At 37.8% G+C, this 18950-nt stretch overlaps 1 protein-coding gene across 4 annotated transcripts in view; it reads right to left on the reverse strand.

Annotated features, from left to right (window-relative positions):
- Positions 1–18950, reverse strand: part of DOCK4 (dedicator of cytokinesis 4) — a 254777-nt gene that overhangs the window by 100795 nt on the left and 135032 nt on the right. For all 4 annotated transcript variants that reach the window (XM_063323184.1, XM_063323182.1, XM_063323183.1 and 1 more), the window contains exon 13: positions 12470–12595. In XM_063323184.1, the coding sequence (XP_063179254.1) occupies positions 12470–12595 (126 nt within the window). The remainder of the gene's footprint in view (positions 1–12469; positions 12596–18950) is intronic.

The raw sequence follows: 18950 nt of genomic DNA on the forward strand, positions 1-18950 counted from the left end.
AGAATATGCACCATTTTTCTATGGGATCTTTGCCTTAACCAGTATACCAGACAGATAATTCTGAGAGATTAAATCATCTTGTTTTCACTTAGAGGGGCCATTACAGCTACAAGTAGCACTGAAAGGGAAAGTCCTGCTGAATATTCGAGTTATAAGGTAGATTTTGGTAAGTACAAACGGTATCTCAGCTAAAGTATTTGCATGACTCAAATAAATCTCTCCTAGGTGTATGCGTACTTAGGTTTTTACACGGTCTTATACTTGATCAAACGTGAAGAATTTACACAGAAACAAGAGAAGCACATCTTATATAGTATAGTACATCAGACTTTAATTACTGGTTGAAAACATGCCTACAGGATTGAATCTCAACCAGATATGATGAGACTTTAAACATGATTAAAAAAGCAACAGACTTTTTCCAGCTTATATCCACGTTGAGAAATACAAGTCTCTTTTCTGAGTCTGTTTCAGTGGAAACATCCACTGGTTATTTTCAGCATCAAGTTTGGTACAGCAATAAGCAACTGAAAACAATATAAAAAATTATGCTCAACTTTAAGGTGACAAACCTATCTCTACCTATAATGAAGTTGTGTGGTATGAAAGATCTAGATCATTTGAAAGCATTTCTTTCAAAAGAAAGGGCAGCTCATTTTCCCTGTTCTTATAGAGCACCTCCATCCTCTGACTCCTGTTGTGACACTTTCTTTAAGCTTTCTGAATTCACCAGTGCTTCTGGACTGTGCAATGAACATGTGGATGTCAACATCCAGTTAGTCATGCTGTTAACCATTATAGGGTCAAACCTCATTACAAGTTAGCTTTGTCTAGGACTGAAATACAGTTTTCTGGGTAAAAAAAGACTATAAAATGGTGAACCACACACACTAAGATCATGAAACATGTTTTGTGAAGCTAAACCACCTAGGTCTCCTTAGAGGTGAAGAGCATTTCTAGACATGTGGGTTATGGGCTGAGTCAACAGAAGCTGAAGAAAAGCAAATTAAAGAAACCATGTGTTGCATTTCTGTGTTGTCTGAGTCACTTCACTGCTTAAAAAGCTGCTTATCTTGGCACAGCTACTTTCTAGCCACTGTCCTGATAAAAAATGAGGTTAACACGTTACAAGCAACATTAGGTAAGGCAGAAGGTTGTTGTACATTGGGTATCAGATAACAAACAACAAAGCAGGGGGAAAAAAAAAAAAGGCTGGTGTTGGTCCCCATAAGAGTAGGAAGTAATAGGCTGTCTCTTGGAAAAGTGGAAGAACTGTGAGGATCAAAAAACATATCTAGGCAAGATGTTGATCTTACTTCAGACAATAATGCAATGCACTGAAAATACATTCTGTCCTAATTACAGAAGTAACCATTAGCCCCAACACTTTGGTACTACTTTAGCACCCTATTATTTCACCTATTTGGCAAATCATGGAATGGTTCGGGTTGGAAGGGACCTTAGAGATCACCTAGTTCCGACCCCCCTGCCATGGGCAGGGACACCTCCCACTAGACCAGGTTGCTCAAAGCCCCATCCAGCCTGGCCTTGAACGCTTCCAGGGATGGGGCATCCACAGCTTCTCCGGGCAACCTGTGCCAGTGTCTCACAATGTCTGTGCCATTAGGAAGAATTTCTTCCTAATAGCTAATCTAAATCTACCCTCTTCCAGTTTAAAACCATTACCCCTTGTCCTATCACAACAGGCCCTGCTAAAAACTCTGTCCCCATCTTTCTTACAAGCCTCCTTTAAGTATTGAAAGGCCACAGTAAGGTCTTCCCAGAGCCTTCTCTTCTCCAGGCTGAACAACCCCAACTGTCTTAGCCTGTCCTCATAGCATAGGTGCTCCAGCCCTCTGATTATCTTCGTGGCCCTCCTCTGGACTCGCTCCAACAGCTCCATGTCCTTCTTATGTTGGGGCGTCCAGACCTGGATGCAGTACTCCAGGTGGGGTCAGGGCAGAGCAGAGGGGCCGAATCACTTTCCTCGACCTTCTGGCCGTGCTTCTTGGCATGCAGCTGAGGATACAGTTGGTTTTCTGGGCTGTGAGCACACATTGCCAGCTCAGGTTGAGCTTCTCATCTACCAACACCCCCAAGCCCTTCTCCTCAGGGCTGCTCTCAATCCATTCTCCGTCCAGCCTGTATTTGTGCTTGGGATTTCCCCCACCCATGTGCAGGACCTTGCACTTGGCCTTGTTGAACTTCATGAGGTTCACATGGGCTCACCTCTCCAGCCTGTCAAGGTCCCTCTGGATGGCATCACTTCCCTCCAGTATGTCGACCATGCCACGCAGCTTGGTGTCATTGTCAAACTTGCTGAGGGTGCACTCAATCCCACTGTACATGTTGCTGACCAGATTTTTAAATATTAAGTATTTTTTAAATATTAAAAGCTACAGACTGAAGCACTCCTACGAGAACTTCTAACTATGAAGTGAGGGCTAGAGCTATATGGAAATTGAAGTTCCATTAAAAAAAAAAACAAACAGAAAGCTGCAGTGATGTGGATGATTATATAGCCTTAACTTTCCCATGCAGCACAAGTGTTAAGTGCATATTCTGCAGGGACATTTACTACAGTAAGTGAATTTAATTGTACGTGAAAGGTGCTGAATTGAAATGTCTGAGTTGTTAAATGAAAATGTGTACAGCACAGCATTGGCAGGACCTGCCTCTTCATATGGTCCTGCCAATAAATTTCAGCTTTGACCTGGCAAAAATATCTTCAAAGCACTATTTACAGACTGAGAGAGGAAAAACTCCAAACCTTTCTTGCCCCAGATATGAAGGTGCTAACCAGAAACGTTACAGCTTAAGGTTTCTGACCCAAGAAGAAATGGAAGAAGCTTCGTGACTTTAATCCAACTAGCAATGAAATGTCCAAGGGCTGAATAGGAGCAGAGAACAGAGCCCTGATGAGCTGCAATTACATGAAAGAGGTAATTACAAGGTGCAGGAGGAAAGGCCAATGAAAGTCGCAAAACAAACGCAAGACAGACTGCTGGAGGACACACTTAACTAATGGAGGTCACTACAAGAAAGACACTGAGGTGCTGGAGAGGGTCCAGAGAAGGACAAAAAATCTGGTGAAGGGTCTAGAGAACGAGTCTTATGAGGAGTGGCTGAGGGAACTGGGGTTGTTTACCCTGGAGAAAAGGATGCTTAGGGGACACCTTATCGCTCTCTACAACTACCTGAAAGGAGGTTGTAGCAAGGCGGGGCGTCGGTCTCTTCTAACAAGTAATGAGTGATAGGATAAGAGGAAATGGCCTCAAGTTACGCCAGGGGAGGTTTAGCTTGGATATTAGGAAAAATCAAATTAAGGTTATCAAACATTGGAATAGGCTGCCAAGGGAAGTGGTGGAATCGCCATCCCTGGAGGTATTTAAAAGATGGGTAGATGTGGTGCTGAGGGACATGGTTTAGTGGTGGTTTTGTCAGTATTAGGTTGATGGTTGGACTCGATGATCTTAAAGGTCCCTTCCGACTTAGATGATTCTGTGATTCAGCCGTCCTGAACTTGACAGTTATAAAACACAAATTCTAAGTAACCAGTAAAGAGAAAAGAGCCAGGAGTAAAGCTTCCCACAGCTCAGAGAGGTCTGAATGCTCCCACTGAACCTCAGATGACAGGAGCAAAACTGGTAATCTCTAGTGTGGAGAAGGTCAGATCAGGATAAGCATCAGGAGAACATTTATATGAATGTACTGTTTGTTCTTTTATTTTTCTGGAAACATTTGTACCTAAGTGTCAAAGTAATGATCCTTCATCACAAAACTGTTTTTAAACTTACACTGAGGAAGCTGTGAGTTACAATTGCAACACAAGTACTATAATAACAAGACATTTCTCATATTCTAACCACATTTAGAACTGCAGAATTTCTTGTAGTATATTAATATTGAACAAGGTTTTCAAGCTGAAGATAGATGTCAAAGATCAAAGGTAGCTGTCTTTATTAGAAAGAAAAAATACTTTAGTTCGCCAGCTATCCTTGAAAAGCTTTCTAGTGAAATAAATTCTAATTTGATTATTTAGTACTGTAACAAAACACAGCGTGATTGTATTTGAATAAGATAGCACCTCTGATAGTTATAGCTTTCAGTGTGCAAATCTAAACTGTCCTGACAGCAGCCACTAATTTAAAAATAATTACACAGAACTCACTAGGAGCTTTTGTTAGGAACTGCTTTTTTGAAAGCCTTGCTCAGAATTATAGGTCCTTTAGAACCATGAATTGGAAAGGAGCAGAAAACATATTATGTTTAGAGAAACTTCCTGTTCATTCATATGTCTGTAAAATACAAGCTAATGAGTTGCTTTGTTTTATACCTAAAACATGACTTGAACAGCTCTTAAAACAATTTCAGTTGTAGGGACTGAAAATCCCTGGATGTGGCACAGACAAAATGGTATTATCCAGGATGCTAATCTTGTGGATGCAAAATGTTTTAGAGAAAAGCTCCTTAGAATACTTTATAGAATGGGACAAGAGCTGTGTAGCTACTGTCACAGTGGGAGGATCTCAAAAAACACATAGAAGGTGATTTTAACTTGAGGAAGGGGACCTCAGGACTAGGGACCCTTAGTCTACCCTCAGAGTCAATTCATGCTGTGCCTTTTAGCAGCTAGGAAGTTCTATGATGTTACTATCCATGCTGATATATGACAATAACGAGCAAATCTGGAAGATAAGAGACAAGGGCAGAACACCTTCTACTCCCTTTTTAGCCCAGTAAACCTGGAACTGGCACAGTTGAAGTTATGATAAGAACAAGCAGTTTACAGAAATGCAGGGAATAAGACAGAAGAGCTCAATTTGAAAGTAGGTGGTCGTATGTCTGGGTGATGCAGTACTGACCACCAGGTTTTAGCCTTATCTCAACAAGTTACACTACACGCTGATCATATTTGCAGCAGTCACAACTTGGAGGTTGTAAATACTTTAACTGTGAAAACGTAGATGTTTATTAATATATACACTTTGGGGGTGGGGAGGGGGAAGAGACTAAGTCCTGGAATACTATGGCAATACTAACCTCTTGCTAATGCCTTTCTGGCAGTTGAACTTTGATGATTTCATAGAATCTGATGGTTTCATGGCATCATAGAATGGTTTGACTTGGAAGGGACCTTTAAAGGTCCAACCTCCCCCTCCCACCCCCTCAATGAGCAGGGACATCTTCAACTAGATCAGGTTGCTCAGAGTCCCGTCCAACCTGACCTTGAATGTTTCCAGGCATGAGGCATCTACCACTTCTCCAGAAAATCTGCGCCAGTGTTTCACCACCCTCATTGTAAAACATTTCTTCCTTATATGTAGTCTGAATTTTCCCACTTTTAGTTTAAAGCCAGTACCCCTTGCCCTATTGCAACAGGCCCTGATAAAAAGTCTGTCCCCATCTTTCCTGTAGGCCCCCTTTAACTACTGAAAGGCCACAATAAAGGTCTTCCCAGAGATTTCTCTTCTCCAGTCTGAACAACCCCAACTCTCTCAGCCTCTCCTCGTAGGAGAGGTATTCCACCTCTCTGAGCATCTTTGTGGCCCTCCTCTGGACCCACTCCAACAGGTCCATGTCCCATGACCTTCCTTTTCTGGCTGACATACCTGCAGAAGTCCTTTCTTATTATTCTTTGTGTGCCTTGCCAAGTTCAGCTCCAGCTGTGCCTTGGCCTTCCTCACCCCATCCCTACGTAACCAGGTAACGTCCCTATACTTTTCCCAGGATACCTGTCCCTGCTTCCACTGCCTATGCATTTCCTTCTTGCCCTTTAGTTTGACCAGCATGTCTTTACTCAGCCATGCCAGTCTCTTGCCTTCCCTTCCTGATTTCTTACACGTGATCCAGAATCGTATTTAATTTAAAAAAAAAAAAAAAAAAAAAAAAAAAGAATCAAGTTAAGCAATCTTGCATCATTTGTTAAAATCGTAGTACAGAAGGGTGTTCTCTGAGAGAAGGACATCCTTCAGGAGATCATCTCAGGAAGATACAGGCACACTGCATTTCACAAAATTTCATCACCGTAGGAAGTGAAATCCCATTATTGAAACAATTTCTTTGTTTTGCATTGTAGGAGATACCAAAAGAGTGGCTGGCTGCTTATCAGCAAATGTGTTCAACGCTTTTAAGAAAGGGGGCAAATCTCATTGACATGCTTGAAGGTGCCAGTGAACACGTGTCAGACTTACTGGCATGGACTGGTGACCATGACAACCACCAGTCAGCTGTCTCTTCAGTGCTTTCTCCCCATGTAGCAATACCTTGACTTCTTCATTATTGTGGCAAAGAACAACTTTGCTATTTGCAATGAGCTTTTGATAGACCCACAATAATTACTGTTTATAAGTAATATTCACATATGACTCTAGAATAAGAAAGTGTTGTACTCAGTGCTTAAATATATACATACAAAGAAAAGGTCTGATATTGGGACCCTCTGGGTGACACCTGACAAAAACTTATTTGGGGCAGGGGGGTTTGTCTGAATTTAAGTATATGACGGGGGATGGGCAGAAAGAAATAAGACCATTTCTAATAATTATATACTGCTAGGTAGTTTATATTTTATCACCAGCTCTGGATGTGTTAGAATTTTGTGAGCATTGGTGACTGATAACACTACTGCCTTTTTACTACTGGATTAAGTAAACTTTGGCATTTAAATCAAAGGCAAAGATGAATAAACAGATTCCTTTTCTCAGTTACCCTACCTACAAGCCCTAAGAAACATGCATCAGAAAACAGCTGATTAAGCAAATGAAATGTCCTTTACAAGGGATTCTCAAACTGTAATACTTTAAGAAATGGATTGTAGATCTGCCAGGTAAGACTCAATTGTTCTGTGAATTCTTTTTTTGCCCTTCCTTTTAACAACGAGATGTAAAACGAGTTACTTTCAACAAGTGGAGAATAAAAGACTTTCAAGCTTTTTTAACAGAAAACTTTGACCTGTTGATTTTGGATAGCTACAATATAAAAAAAAAAATATTTCCAACAGAATTTTGAAAGACCATTTATTTTTACAGAGCTAAACATTCACTTGTTAGTTTGCGAGTGTTCCTTATCTGTTTTATTGAAGAAAGACTTCCAAGCCATAACTATCCTTGTATACACTTCACACGCATCACTGCTACTTTTTCTATGCTCAAAAGAAAGCCAGCTTACTCTTCCAAATACTATAAACTGCAGAAGACCCTTTTCTCTGTTATCCACTTCCAGAGACATTAAAACAAGGGAAGTCCATTTAAATTCTGGCTTTTCTTCCCTTTCCATAGTTCTCTTCTATTTTTCCTTCAGTTCCTAATGAACCAAGAAAATAAGACAGAGGAGATGGGAAGGAGAAGGAAAACAATATAGAAGTTCCTTGCACTTGTCTAACCAAGTATGTAGTCATGTATTAGTATCTTTGTTTTCTCCAGTGACTTGTAGAAATGATAATTCCTTTGGTAGATAGGATAAAAGCTTTAAAAAAGTATTAAAATAGGATTTGGAAAGCAGAGGATACTCCCCACAGAATACTACAATTTTGTGAAAGGTCAAAATTCAGGGTGACTTTACTCCACAATATTACTTAAACGTATTTTGTGTAACTAATATATCCAGGCAATATTACTTTCAGTAATTAAAAATACATATTTCTGGATTCTTGGAAATCAGAACAGCAAACAATGGCAGGTGTTAAATTTAGGCTGTTTGTACTCCATAAAGGATAAAGAAGATTGGAAAAATTCATGCCATTGCTCATGGGAGAAAATGCTTAAGCGCGTCAGACGTATATTTCTTTTCCTAGAATCAACAGCTCTTTACTAAGTCCAAGCTCACTGACAGATACAGACACTTACCACGATGAAGAGAACAGATTCCATAGCTTTCTTTACATTTTTGCTCTTCAGACTCTTATTCTAAGCTTTGAAAGAAGGAATATGCTTCTAGTCAAAACCACATCATTGCAAAATGCATGTTATCATAAGGATAGCATTTTGAGAGATCATTTGTATAAAAAGACAAAGATTTCAGTTCTAGTTTCATTTTAAAAGCTTCTGAAAATAGAAAGTAAGAAAGATTGGAGAGCATGTATGTGCACATGAAAAGAATAAAAGACCTTTTAATAATCCAGATGAAGGAGAAATGAGTATATTCAGTAGCTTTCAAAGGAGAATTCTGATGAGATTTAACTGGACAGCTAAAGGGCATCTATTGAAGGTAAAAGTTGACAAATGCAAAGCAATGCAGATGTGATGGTAAAAAACCAAAGTTATTTTTCCTAAATTAAACATATGAAACTTTAATGTAGGAAACTTAAAAGCACTGCAACATCCTGGGCAGCTCATTCTATCTGCTCAATGAGCAGAAATTGTTAAAAAAAAAAAGATATAACATTGAGAAACAAAATATGACTTTTATTGTTTGACAAATAAGTCTAAAAGTATGGAATTCCACTACAGAAATTAATACCGCAGCTTCAGGTAGAGTCTTTAGCTATGTTTTTTGCAAAATTATATCACGGAATTAGAAGAGGACCAAAAAATTCAGAGTGAAGGATTACAAGCCAAGACTTTGCAGTCAGGTCTGACTAGCTCAGCTATAGGCACTGGCATTATAGAGCCTCTAAGCTTATGTACAAGGAAAACAATGGTCAATGTAATACCATTGTACTGACTCGTCAATTCTTTAACCTCTTCTAATAACATAAGAGTTTAATAATTTGGATGGACAGGAAGAAATATAAACTCTGATCTTAACTCAGAGCAAGAGGTGGTCAGATCTCAGCAGTGGTAATGTCATTAGTTCAGGTCATAAGCTGAAAAAAGGTGTCTGTAGGTAATTGATATCCATCTATGAAAATCTATTGAGATGTCAGCCAACAGGCCAATTGTTTATACGTTGCAGTACATTTTATGGATTAAGACATTTGGAGGAGAGCTGCTGCCCTCTGTAAGACACAGAGCCTTTCAAAATTGTATCTATAGCTGTTTTAAATAAGAATTATCTTTAATATTATAGACGGACATATATAGATGCATAGAGTAAGTTTGTAGGCAACATTCCTGGAAGTAAGGGTTGGACCTAACTGAATTTCTTAGTGAAAAAAGGATTCTACAGAAACACGAGAGATGCCTTTACTTTATGTGCTAGTGTATCACGCTGAATGGATTTTGGCTTTGCATGTACAAAGTAATCAAGACAACTACTACCAGTAATAGACTTAGCGCTATTTAGAACAGTATAGCTTAAATAAAGTAAAGCAGATGCAGTTCTCGTCTGATAAGCACAAGAAAGGAAGATGTGCAACTATATGGATGCTCATCAAATGATAGTTTAGAGTGTGTTTAGAACTGGCAGTCATAGCACAGAGCTATGGCTCCTCCAGTAAATCCTCATTTAGACAAACAGCTGTGCTAGGGTTTATGTCAATTCTAAAAACCCCAGACAACACACACTAATGATCAGGCTTCTTCAAGGAATTAGATATCTTCCACAAAAATGCGACAGAAAATGTACATGCATATGTGCTAGAACACATGAGCATATGCAGCACTGAAGTTATGCACTGATACAGATGCTGTAAGTCAAATTTGAAAACGGATTCCATAAGAGCACACTACATAAAACAGCACAAAAGCTGGGAAGAGTATGTATAGAAAAATACAAAAGGGCTTTCACGTTCCATCACCTATTATGTACGTTAATCTAACTTAAAGTACTGTTCCAAAAGTATAGTATGGTCATAAATATTTAATGCTAAATTTTATATACTAAGTAGTGCTGCGGTTGTCTGTCCTTTCAGGAAATGGTGAACACAGAAATTTAGAGTGTAAGCACAGTCGTCCTTCGATTTTGTACAAAGCTTTCCGAGAATACTGACTTGTGAATCTGCAGACTGCCACACTAGGATGCTGGAAAGGAGTTTACTAGTGGTTGCATAGAATCTGCCTTTAAATCCTGGTTAAACGTAGAAAATGCAGGTTGATTAGACTCACAATTCTGTCAGCTAGAATAGAGTTACTTATTTCACGGCCTTTTTGAATCATATATGCTTTTTTCTACCCATCTACTTCACTTCCTAAAGCACTTGGAGTTCTTCATTAAAAAATTCCACGGGTCCTGCAAAGAGCATTTCTCCGGCTTCACCCTGTCAGGCTCCGGTGACATAAAAAGCATTGCTCTATAAAAACATGCATTATTATTGTCAACAAAATTCTAGTTTGGCATGTATGATGATCCCAGTTACTTTTAACAGCAAAAACCACAAAGAAAAGGATTGATATGATGAAAAATTAAGGTCAGAGAGAGTTTAAATACACCAGAATAGGACAGAGACTTAAAATATGGCATTTATAAAAGAGATGCTGTAGTTTAGCAGCATGAAGTATTTCTTCTTGAATAATTCAAGAGTCTGGTTCAGAGCCCTAACCTAAGTGCTAATTAGCCACAGCAATATACTTACTTTCAACAAAAATATAAAATAAGATCTAATTAATGACCATTTCCAGTGGCAAAAGATGAAGTTCTCTAATTTATCTCTGAAAAAAGACACCAGAAGAGAAACAAAATGAAAGGAGAGCTTTAAAAGAAAAAAGCATTTCAAAGGCTAGCTTCCTGCGGGCATTTCAGCGCCTAGGGCATACTGCTCTGGTTAGCCCTTGGAACTTGTCATTCCAAGAGTAAGATGATTATTTCTCTTTAGGAGAAACCTCTTCTATGCCAGTAAGCATAGAATAGAAGTTGTGCATTTTCTAAACTGAGGTATGTATACATTCGGACTGAGAAAGCAGCACCCCAGAACCCATATATTATTTTTTTAACTAAAAAAGGGACAAACTGAGACCGCGCAATTCTTTGAAACAGAGTTGAGAAACTCCTCCAGCAGCTGATTACACAGTACTCTGTTATAACATGGTTTTCGCCATTTACTACATCACATTATTTCACAACTGGAAAGTGAGGGGATACGAAAGCTATTTATAGGACTTCGAAAATGTGGTAACACAGAGCAGAAGGTCACTAAATCGTAGATAAATGGGAGAAAGGTTTCTTAATGAGAGTTACAGTGTGCTCACTAAAACTGCTTCCACTGTTATCAGCTATATTATCTACAGTACTCATTTGATTCAAATTACAAATCCAACAGTAATACAACAAATAAACCCTAGCTAATAAGCCATAAGATTTCAATTGAATGCTTCCATCAAACATACATATATAATTTACCTTTGAATTAAATGGCAGCTGACTCATGCATTTTATTGTTCTAAATATTGCAGCGACAGCAGCAGAGCATTTTCATAATAATGCTAAAACCGTTTTATTAACTTGTGTTCTGTGCATGTTTTAAGTGATTAGCAGTACTGATCAAGCATGTAGAAGGACAGATGTTTAATTGGCAGGGAGAACACAAGAGTGAATTCTCAGTTGTCAGGTTTCAGGCAGAAGTTCAAGAGAAATACATGCCCATAGCTAAAGCTGAGTCTCATTACTGAGTTTTAAATGCCTATTTAAGACCTCCTTGATTAGTGAAGTATTAAAGCTTATTTATTCTTGCCTCAGAACATTAGTTTACTTCTGATTTATGTGCCCGGGAATGCAAAGACACATCTTTTTAAGAAGGTAGTCTGTATTAAAAATCTGCAAGTCATGAGGATGATTTAAATTTGAGAGAGTCAAGGCATTGTGTGTGTACTCAGATGAAACTAAGATGTGAGCTCCTCCCTGCAACATTTCTCAGCAACAACACAATATCATAATTGTGCCAAACTAGTCTGCTTGCAAATATGCTTTTCCTTTAAAGAGACATTAGCCTTATAATTTCCAGCAACTCATTAAACTTTTTAAAAATTTAATTTCAGGGATGGAACTATAGATATTACTGCGATCTTCTTCCTGTATTTCCTTCTTCACATTCATATTGACACATTCTTTCTACCTTCCTTAGCATCTGTTTAAGTATTTGCATATTTTGTCATACAATATAATCAAAATGAAATCTCTACAACCCTATAATTATCTATTTCCACTATCTTCATTTCCAGTATTTGAGACACAAATCTGATGAAACCAGAAGCTGTACAGTGTCAGTGAGATTTTGTGAATCCTTATTTAGAAAGCTACCATCTTCTAAGAACATGATGTTCGGCTGGTTATCTCTTTCTCTGCATAGAGCTCAGCAGTCTTGTATTCAGTCATCTCCACTTCTACAAAGTGGGGTTCCACCTCTCAAAAAAGGCTGCTATAGCTGTATGTCCTTTTGACATTGACATAGTAACTATAAAATGTATAATGTAATGGGACCACTGGGACAGAGTTTTCTTCTAACTATCTGAAAAAAAGTAACATAAAAAGGTCTCTGGAAAAGTTTAAGAAGCTTTAGAATACAGCATTTATTTGGAAATAAGCTGCAGGCTAAGTAATTTCTCATTAGTTCTTTCTTCTGCTGCTTATTGAGAGGTTTTTCTTTTTAACTTACCAGGCATGATAATATTGGAAAAACCTAGTTTCCTTGTTATGGATACTCCATGGGTAAACATGGACGTATACTCCCTCCTAATTTGTTCTATGTCTCCATGAAGCAACTGAAGAGAAACTGCCAGACCTGAAAATGATGAGAAAAACAAGGAAAAATAAGCCATTCAAACAGATTATGGTCATCACTACTCCTTAAATTTTATATAATTGCAACTATGCATGCATTCCTAAGAACCCAGAAAATCCAGAGGGCATTCAATAATACCAAGCCACCCCACCTCAAATTTTTTCATGTATTTGGGAAGGGTATTAACATCCAAAAATTGATGAAGACTTGAAAACAAATACCCATGAAAAAGCATTTGCAAATTATTACTGATGTGTAACTAAACTACGATGACACATCGGCTTAAAATTATCTCAATAGGGATAGATTGAGGCCTTGACTGGAAAAAGAATCAGAAAAATGTCAATTTAGAGAAACGTCAATCAGAAATATTTGCTACTATTTCCATTTTGCACTACCTTCAACACAATGCTACCTTCATTTGCATGCAAGAAAAGGTGCAAACACAATGGTCCCTACCCATGGGAGAAACATGAAAGTCTCACTACAATGCATCACTTAACCCGATACAAAATTATACAAGTTATTAATTCAAACTCCAAAGAATCAAACTTTAATAAACCAATATAGCATAATCAGTATTTTTCACTTAGGCACAATAATTTCATAATGACTGAAATTACAATTTATTTTTTTTTTTCCAAAAATCGTCATATTTAGTCAATCATGCTCTTTCCAGCGTTTGCTAGAAGACATGCAAAATGCAAGAGTGGCCATATAATAATTTTCCAATATTTATTCCTCTAGAACCAAGGAAGAATAACTTCATCTACTATATCTGCAGTATACAAATAAATTGCAAACAGTATACTTCATTACTGGGAGTTGGACTAGTTGATCTTTAAAAGGTCCCTTCCAAACAAGCCATTCTATAATTCTATGATTACAGCTGAGATTAACAAAAACCAACATGCATGCCTTTGGTTATTTCAAATATAATCACTGAGGCAAGTGTCAGGATGATACAGCTTGTAAAGATTAATCTTCCCTGACCTTCCACATTACTACAGCATATCACGTGTCAACATACAGATCAAGGAGAAGATAAGAGCAAACTCTTCATATACACTGAACAACTGGAGATAAACAGACAGCTCAGAAGAGTCACGATTAACTTTAGATTAATCTTAAGTAAATAACATGTACATACAGACTGATCAAGGTCATCAGCCCTTTGGGCTTTGGAAGAAATTTCCCCTACAACCATGTTACTATTTAACCGAATAAATTTACTTGAAGTCTGATGGTTCTTAAATCAGAGCTTGAAAAATCTGTCCTAAGTACTGCCAGTCCAGGCGACTGCACTAAAGAGATGAGAGATGTAATTAGAATAAAAATTTTATCTTTTTCCTCTTACCTACACTTACATGTTATTATTTTGGCAACTCCAGAGAACATGATACTTTGACTAGACTTCCATTCTTTTATGAAAAACAGCTCACCTACACATCTTCAACTGAGTACATAAACAAATCTTACAAGGAAAAACATTCACTGAAGTCTATTCTGTTTTAAGGACTGTATTTAATGCCAAGGGCATTAATTATTTTGGTAATGGGAATTTGTTCTATGGTTATCCCGTTAACAACTTTTAGGAAGTAGTGACAATTATTATTGGTGTAGACAAGAAAACAAACCACACTGTGGCCAGCTGGTGGTACAGAAGGTTTGTAAGAAGTCATACAGGCAAAATTCAGACTCTGTTAGAGCAGGTGAAAAGTTTTTCATTACTGGATTGGAAAAGCAAGGCTGCATACAGCTCTCTTACAAATACGGAAAATTAGCCCACATCCAATCCTGTTTCATTTACATTTTAAGAACTTGTTATACATACATATGTATAACCATACCCCATATACCCCTCTTGCACTGTTTTGTTGGAAACTTAAAAAATATTTGCCATTGCTACAAATCACATAAACCATAACAGTGTTAACCAGATATTGTACACCGCCTGGTGTTGAGTAAAGTTATTGTGTTTTCTAGGAAAAAGTTAAAGACCTCAAATCCAATTAGTGCTACAGTTTTCTTTGTGTACAAATTTCACAGATTTCATTGAAGAATTTTATTTAGCTCAAAAGTGAGATGTGTCAAAAAACCTCATCAATGTAAAAATAGTTTTAATTTAAGTAATAAGATGTCAAGGATTTGAAGTACTTTGTCACGCAAGGTGAGAAAGGTATTAGAGCTCTCTATTTCACAGCATTCATTGTTAGAAAATGCAGAGTCATCCTTTTATATCCAAAAGCATCAAGAAAACCTCTCAGTGAACACACTTAAAACATGGTTTAGTCGTTTTACCTATAGTTCATATACATCTTTGGAATACAAACACTATGCATCCCCCAACTCTTCAGAATAATGAAGAACATTGGAATACAGATAGCAAAGTAACTTAAAAATGTTATATGGTGTAAACAGTCCAGTGCAATAGGAAAGAGTGAAACTAAACCAGAACGGAAACAGAGGAAAGATGCACAGGAAAGGAAGTCTGACGAAGCTCCGACAACCAAGGTTTCAAGTTAACAATCTTGCCACAGAGGATCCAGCTGCCAAATAAAAAAGGAATTGACAAGAAGGGAAGAAGATGACCTAAAAAAATCTGGTAAATTAGGAGCTTTATATAATCCATGAAAAGAGGGCGATCCCCAGTTAAGTGTTCTGATCGATCTCTCAAAGCTCCACTAATTCTGCAAGGAAACTAGACCCCCTTGCACTAAGGGCCTAAAATCAGGAGACGCACACTGTTACTGAGGTGTGACACCCAAGTTACACAATAGGTTGCTTGAATTCCCACTGATTTGTTACATTCAGGATCTTGTGATGGGCAAAAGGAACACACTGTATATGAAAAGACTTATTCTTAGTCCTAATAAAAGTTATAACAGTCTTATCAAAGAGTTATTATTAGTCCATTTACAATGATACTAACACACTCCAAAAAAAATACTGTTAAAATTACATATATACACACAATCTTTCTGGTATCTACTCCTTGCTCACCCTTCCACTGCCCCTCTGGAGTCTTAAGGTCAATGGTTTCAACCTGGGAAGGTGATGTATGGTGACCGAATTATCAGCATTTCAAGTCCTTTGCCATAAGAAGTAGGGTGTTGCCTGATTCTTCCGTCTCTCTCTCTAGGCTCCTCTTGGAGTAATTTTTATGTTTGTTAATGTGCTTTACACCTTGTTGTTTCTAGTCTGCACATCTGCATTACATCTTCATTCATCATATACAAGCGGGTTTATATATGCCATGTATCTGTTCTTTGCTCTCTTTGTTTCCCCTAAAACTGGTTTTATTCTGCTCTCAAGGTCACACTATTTGATGACCGGTACTTGGACACTGGTGAGCTGTTCATAGGTCTGGGGGCCCTAGTATCATCCCATGGCAGTACTTTCAAGGTCTCAGTTATGGTCACATGTCTTTAGTCTTCTATGTTCCATTTTCATCTAGGATTATAGATAGCTAACTCTACATAGAGTAACTACATGTTATAAGTATCTAGTAAATACAAGATGTGTACCAAAGTGGGTAACACCACACAATTGTACAAAGCTAAGCAAGAGCTAAAATAAGGTAGATATAAATTTATTACTTTGTCTTTAGATAAATGCTTTTATAAGTCAGAACAAATCTCCAGGCAGGCTAAGACAAGTCCAGCCAGCCAAAGCCAGATAGGCAAGGAGGACTGTGTTGACAGTTACAAGCCACAGCAATCCCATATTTATGGGTCTATAAAAATACAACGCACTTGCCAAAGAAACGAGACACCCATCGTGACTGAGGAACCATGCATCTGAAATAGAAGTCATGGGGAAGCGGCACTTTAAAAAGATGGAATAATTCACATTTTACAAGGGACTAAATTTTGTATCCTTATTATAAATCAAATTACATCACTATCAGTTAGAGTTAACTATCATCATTTAAAACATACTGACACATCACAGAGCCATTCAGATTTTCAGAAATTGAAGTGGGACTCCCTCAGACATACTGCAAATCAAAATGGAATGACTGAAATATACCACCTTCCTCTCCAAAATGTAACCAGAATTTTGCATACCATAATGGCCAGAAAGCCACTGAACTCAGTCTACAAGTGATTAAAGCTGTCCCTATGGAGAAAAAAGGAAGGGGTGGAGAGGAAATGTTACTGCTCCTAGAAAGGAAGGTTTAATCACCAGACAGTAATGAGACAGGGTCAAGGTGGAGCAGGCTTCCAAAGAATTTGGTCAGCAGCCAATCTGGGAGAGAACACTTCTAGGAGAAGACACTCAAGGAGAAGGAAAGCAATCAAAAGAATGCAGAGGTATTCTTTTTGTATACAAAGATAGAAAGTTAATTCATTAAGATTTCTCCTATGGGAACATGAGCACGTTTTCTGTCATATAACAAAGGTAATATCCTTTGGTTTTAATTTATTCCACACTGATGATGTATGTCAACATCAGTTCTTTCTTCTCTCATTTCATGCACCAGACAATAAAATTATCCGCTTTAGAAAAAATTAGAGCATTCATGCTGAAACAGCTGTGCTAAGACAAAGCAAAATAGAAAACTGCAACATGCCACCATACACTGACTGCGATAGGATCACTACACTGTCTGACCCTATCCAAAACTTCATAACTATGAATTTTCCATTTCTAGAACATTAGGAGCTAAAACATAACAATGAAAATGATTATCCAATCTCTGAAGGACTGGCACATTTTCTTTAATTAGGTACATGGTGTAGCTTTGTCCTCTCAGAAAAAATTTCAATTACCTCCCCAGTGGTAATTAAAACCTCTTGTGTTAGCTATTATTCTTTATTTACTCCAGTTTTGAAAATATTACTGCAAGACTGTGTGTGGTATGGCAAACAGATCTGCTTTTATTTCTTTTGCAAGCGCATGAAATTTCTCACAATTAACTTGTATCATAATTCACCACAGATTATTTTTATCATTCAGATGAAAGAGAATACAGAAAATCGACAAGTTGCTGAATAAGCATTCCATATTTTTGTTAGATCTGTCATTTTACCTTAAAACAGCTTTTATACTGCATTATTGATTTCTGCATTTAGTTATGACAAAAGGCAACTGTTCGTTATGCTTAGAGACCGCTTATTTGCATTTGAGCTTGTGGGGGGAAGGGGAAAGCATTTACATTCAGCTTCTATCTACTGGTGGCAGAGGATCTTAGATCATATTAAGAAGAAAATGCCTAGCAGCTGCTCAGGAAGCTGATAGAAAAAAGACTTGGACAGAACAATATTCAGCACTGTTTGTATTTTAAGAAAGGTAATAAAATAAGGCGTCTGTCCAAATAAAGCTGCCTGAGGGTGTTAAGAGTATTCTGAAAGCATACAGGTGTTCCCATTTCTGGTGGTATTTAAACTGCCCGAATTACCACTGCAAAGATTATACCAGTAGATTTCCACATTGTTATTGGCAAACAAATGATTTATTTAGGTAATGTGATCTGGAAAAAATAATCGTATAAATCTTGTGCAATTTGGCCACAGCAAAATCTGTGTAGTAAATCCCACAAATTACAGTCTGGGAACAGAGAGGAAAAAAAGGAGAGGTAGATTCAATCCTCCCTGGCCTTGTTAAAGACTTGATTGTGATTACTTTGAATTATCAAAGGAAACTCCAGTCTTTCTCTTTTCCTCACCTTTAAATTCTGTTTTTTTAGCTCAGTATAAAAGAATGAAACAAAAACAGCCTCTGCAAAATTTTGACAACTTTCTTGGAGCTCATGAATTAAATGAGCTCTTGTACCTAAGGCTTTTGTCAGAAATGCCCTCAAGTGTGGAAAGTCGGGGTTTTTTACTTCTTCACATGGAACATAAACACTTAAATGCAAATGACATCATATTATCACAAGAAAACTGGCTTGGAATTTCTTTACAGGGGAAATGGCAGAGCCTCAAGTATTTCTTGCCAGAATCACCACAGAACAAAGGTTAAAGGACCAGAAGGCTAAATGGTGATTATAAGCATCTGGTCTAGCCTCCTTATAGAGACAATAAAGATCGCAGCAATAATTTCTCCAATTCTTACCTTACTAAGCCCGCTGATGCCCTTTTCTATTAACAATACGCACAGCATGTCAATACCCCTTTCCATACTACATTGTTATATTGCAAAAGTGAATCATCTTGCTCAAAAATTTTTATAACTACATTTTTACAAACTCTTTTGTTAACTAGAATATTAGTCAGTCCACAAAAGACAATTCAATGGTTCCCAGCGACAGGACGAGGAGCAATGGGCACAAGTTGGAACATAGGAAGTTCCGATCAAATATGAGGAAAAACTTCTTTACGGTGAGGGTGACAGAGCACTGGAACAGGCT

This window comes from Chroicocephalus ridibundus, chromosome 1 (genome assembly GCF_963924245.1).
Source record: "Chroicocephalus ridibundus chromosome 1, bChrRid1.1, whole genome shotgun sequence".
In the NCBI taxonomy this organism is placed as follows: domain Eukaryota; kingdom Metazoa; phylum Chordata; class Aves; order Charadriiformes; family Laridae; genus Chroicocephalus; species Chroicocephalus ridibundus.